The 4,632-nt window shown below is 38.9% G+C and overlaps 1 protein-coding gene across 3 annotated transcripts; it reads left to right on the top strand.

The window, feature by feature from the left end:
• The first annotated feature begins 2,862 nt into the window (after nucleotides 1–2,862).
• LOC124461174 lies at nucleotides 2,863–4,378 on the top strand. Of its 3 annotated transcripts, none has more exons than XM_047012724.1 (2): nucleotides 2,863–4,135; nucleotides 4,218–4,378. In XM_047012724.1, exons 1-2 carry the CDS (start codon nucleotides 2,864–2,866, stop codon nucleotides 4,224–4,226), a joined length of 1,281 nt encoding a protein of 426 aa, XP_046868680.1. In that variant the 5' UTR covers nucleotide 2,863; the 3' UTR covers nucleotides 4,227–4,378. The 3 variants fall into 3 exon arrangements, with proteins under 3 accessions (XP_046868680.1, XP_046868678.1, XP_046868679.1); XM_047012722.1 differs by having other exon boundaries at nucleotides 4,203–4,378; XM_047012723.1 differs by having other exon boundaries at nucleotides 2,865–4,135; nucleotides 4,191–4,378.
• Nucleotides 4,379–4,632: the final 254 nt, after the last annotated feature.

Genomic DNA, 4,632 nt, shown 5'->3' with positions numbered 1-4,632 from the left:
GGATGATATAATGATAGCCAGTGCAAATACAACCGAGCACCTACAGACTCTAGAAGAAGTTTTTGATAGGTTAGTAAGAAACAAATTAAGACTACGAATGGACAAATGCGAGTTTTTCATGTCAAGTATAAAATACCTGGGATATAAAATCACAGAAAACAAAATAAGTGCTGACGATAAAGGTTTGGATGCAGTAAAAAACTTTCCAGTGCCAGGCAATGTACACGCAGTTTCTTAGGTTTGTGCTCCTACTTTAGAAGATTTATAAAAGACTTTTCCATAATCGCTAAACCTATGTACGACTTGATGAAAAAAGACAAAGAATTTCAATTCGGAAAAGAGGAATTAGAATGCTTTCTCAACTTGAAGCAAATACTATTGGAAGCACCAGTATTGGCGATATATGACCCCAGAGACGATACAGAGCTTCATTGTGATGCAAGCGCATTAGGTTTTGGGGCGGTCTTATTACAAAAGAAAGCGGATAAAAAACTACACCCAATATTTTATTTTCGAAGAGAACAAGCGAGGTTGAGTCGAAGTATCACAGTTTTGAACTCGAAACGTTAGCGATTGTGTACTCCCTACGCAGATTTAGGATTTATGTCCAAGGAAAGAAATTTAAAATTTTAACTGACTGCAATTCTCTGACTCTTACACTAAATAAGATAGAATTAAACCCTAGGATCGCGAGATGGGCCCTTGAACTCCAAGAGTACGGCACGTAGACGCGTTAAGCAGATGCACCAATATCATGGTAATAGAACCGAATAGCTTCGAGCACAACCTAGTTATTTGCCAAGCAAAAGATTTAGAACTGAAAAAAATAAAGGAAATGCTAGAAAAATCAGAGCACAAATTGTTTGAAATGAGAAACGGAGTATTATACCGAAAGTCCAATGACAAGAAAATATTGTTCTACGTTCCAAAAGAAATGGAAAATCACGTTTTATACAAATACCACGATGAATTAGGCCATGTAGGTAGAGACAAAATGTTGGACGCAATAGGCAAAAGTTATTGGTTCCCAAGTCTTAAGGATAAAGCAACGAGACATATAGAAAATTGTCTCAGATGCATAGCATTCTCAACTAAATGCGGCAAAGGCGATGGATTTCTGAACAGTATACCAAAAGGCGATAAACCTTTCGAGTTAATCCATATTGATCACTATGGACCAATAGAAGCTGGAAGGTCTAAAAAACACATACTTGCAGTAGTAGACGGTTTTACGAAATTCGTTAGGCTATATACAACAAAAACCACAAAAACAAAAGAAGCAATAGATGCTTTAAAAGCGTATTTAGAAGTTATAGCAGGCCGAAATGCATAATATCTGACAGAGGGAGTTGTTTTACTTCGTCTGAATTCGAATCCTTTTTGGTTGAACAAAAGGTGCAGCACGTTAAAATAGCAACGGGTTCCCCTCAGGCCAATGGGCAAGTAGAAAGAATAAACAGGAGTCTAGGGCCTATGCTGGCAAAGTTGACAGATCCAGATAAGGGGAATTACTGGGATACGGTTGTCGAAAACGTAGAGTATGCTTTAAATAATACAATTCACAGAAGTATAAAACAGTACCCCAGTATAATGTTATTTGGCATAGAACAAAGAGGAGTAGTTACAGACGAACTGAAAGAAGAGATTAAAGAGCTAAGAAATACAGAAAATCAAATAAACCTTGAAATGATAAGAAAGAATGCAGCGTTAAACCAGCAAAAAGCACAAGCATATAATGAAAGGTATTACAATAGTAAAAGAACAGGGCAAAAAGAATATAAATAGTGGACTATGTCATGGTTAAAAATTTCGACAGTACAACGGGAATATCTCGAAAATTAATACCAAAAAACAAAGGACCATATGTAGTAGATAAAGTCCTGAAAAACAACAGATTTTTACTGAAAGATGTAGAGGGATTTCAACTTTCCCGTAACCCGTATCAGGGAGTATGGTGTGGCCAAAATATTAAGCCCTGGTTAAGAACTTGAAATAGTTGACTTTAATGTAATCATAAACTTTTGTTTTAATAATTGATATAAGATGTAAATAAAAGAAAAATGTATCATCATCACGAATACGCTGAGGCGTTAACCTGTTATACACAGGGAGGCCAAAGAAATCTTCTGTTCAGAAGTAACTTAATATCAAAAAAAAAAAAAAATCATAGGTGATCGTGTAGGTTTCGTCGTTTTCGACGTTAGGCATTTTGGACATTTATTAATGTACATTTTTACATATTGTAGCAGGCTTGCTCACTTAAGACGGTAGTACCTCTCTCTCATGCCTCAGAGAGAGAACCTGCTCGTCTCTAAATCAGAGCCCGGCACTCATATCCCCCGGGGGACGAACACGTTCGGCACATCGTATGCGTGTAACCGAACGGCTGCCGAAGTCCTCACACAAAATTACCATGAGCAAGAGGGTGGGTTTTAGTTCCCCTCAGCATTTCGACGCAAGCAGATCTATGTCGCTTTGTTGAGAGGACACACACGAAAAAATTGATCGCTGCTTTGTTTTCTCTATCTTTTTCTTGCATAAGATTATTTGCTGCACTCGTTTTCTTGATTGAATCAGAATTTGATGAAGTTTCATTTTTCGCAGTGTAAAGCAACATACGCATACAAGCAAGTGCACACATACAACTAAACTTTTTAGCGCTCTCTTTGTGCCGGGCCCTGCTCTAAATGAGAGCGAAGTACGAGAGAGCGTCGAGTCAGTCTGGGTTGAACGAGCTTGCGAATCGGTCGTACTAACGAGGATAAAAATCATAGATCACACTTACATATAATAAATACATATATATAAACAATTCAACCGAAACAGCCTATTACAATATCAGAGGTGGTCCTAACCCAAAACTATGAGTAACGCAGTTCCAGTATCCGATTTAACCCTCGACCAACTAAAACAATGGCTAGCAACTTTAAACATGCCAACAAACGGCTCAAGAAATGAATTAGTGCTTCGTCTGTATAGTGTGCCAGTCGAAACACGTGGTCATGCCCCACCTGGTTGGAACGAACATGATAATTCAGAGCATAATTTAGACGACATCCAATTGATGCGGCCTAACCCAGACCAATTAAATGAAGCGTCAATTGGCGACGCAATTCCGAGAAGCGTACAACAAGAAGCGGTGAACTCCAATTTCAACAACAACAACGATGTCGCGGTGGTTCAACAATTGCCACAACAACTTCAACTGCTGATTCCTAGAATCGAGCATGGTCACGATTTGGGCAGATCTTTCCAGAATTTGGAAAACAATGGCAACGCCACTGGCAATGTTATCGATAACAATGTAGCTAATGAGAATATCGATGACAGCAGCATTCCCATCAATGGCAACGCCACAGTCGAAGCCACCAACCAATACTCTGGCAACTCAAACGGCGAATCGATGGGTATAGCTTTTTCACTGGCGAAGGAAGTATTGATGGACTTCAATGGCGAATCGTGCTCCAAAAAGTGGGTGGCTCAGCTTAAAAATATCGGTGAAGTGCATAACATAGGCAACACTCACTTACGAATGCTCTTCATTTGCAAGATGAAAAGCAAGGCGCATTCATGGCTTCTTTCGGAGTTTACACGTATTCACGAGCCAGTAGCAGTACTATGCGAACAGTTAATGGCAGCTTTTAGAGAGGAAATGTCCAAGTCACAAATGCGTCGTCATTTCGAACAGCGTAATTGGAAGTTTGGCGAAAAGTTTGCAGTTTATCTGGACGACAAACTAATGTTAGCCAACAATATTAACATCGATGAAGAGGAACTCCTTGATAAAGTTATCGAGGGTATACCTGACAAGGGATTACGCACTCAAGCACGGATCCAATGTTTCGCCAACCCAAGGCAGATGTTAGCTGCTTTCGCTGAGATACATCTAGAGGACATTCGACGCGCAACTAAAGATGAAAACGAAACTGGCAGAGCAAACAAGCTCCAAGAGATGCGCTGTCGTAGATGTAACATTAGACGACACCTGGTGAAGGACTGCAACAGGCCGGACCGTGTACCAGGCTCTTGTTTCATCTGTGGATCCATGGAGCATTGGGCGGCCAAATGTCCAGATAGGAAGGGCAGCCGTGAAACTAATGGACTCAACCGTACGAACCAGAGCAGCAACAATTTCGTAAGAGAATTCATTATACATTTTGTAGATTCGCCAAGTAATTCCTTTATTGCAACGTGCCTCATAGATTCGGGGAGTCCAGTTTCCTTAATCAAGAAGAAACATTTACCTAATCATTCATATCTTTATTCTGTCGAGCAATCTTATCAAGGGCTAAATGGAAGTCCTCTCTTTACATTTGGAAAATTACTATGTTACGTTGTGAAAAATTCAATAAAGATTTACTTTTATTTACTCGTTATCGCGATAGTCGCGATGTAATTTTTGGAAGGGATTTTTTGACATCATGTAATCTTAAATTAGATTTAGATTCTTTTGAAAAAAGTGCGATAGTAACTTCTCAAAGCCACGATAACGTAAGAAAAGTTAATTTTAAAGAAATTGGAATGTTGACGTCAGAACATATGGAAAATGAAATTGTTAATATAAGTGTAACGGGTAATACAGAATACGAAAATATTAATGCAAATGATAAAATTAATACAGAAAATGTTAAT

The sequence above is a fragment of the Drosophila willistoni genome, unplaced genomic scaffold (assembly GCF_018902025.1).
Source record: "Drosophila willistoni isolate 14030-0811.24 unplaced genomic scaffold, UCI_dwil_1.1 Seg237, whole genome shotgun sequence".
NCBI classification, from domain to species: domain Eukaryota; kingdom Metazoa; phylum Arthropoda; class Insecta; order Diptera; family Drosophilidae; genus Drosophila; species Drosophila willistoni.
Note: the sequence above shows the minus strand (reverse complement) of the source record. Positions and strands in the feature narration are given on the sequence as shown.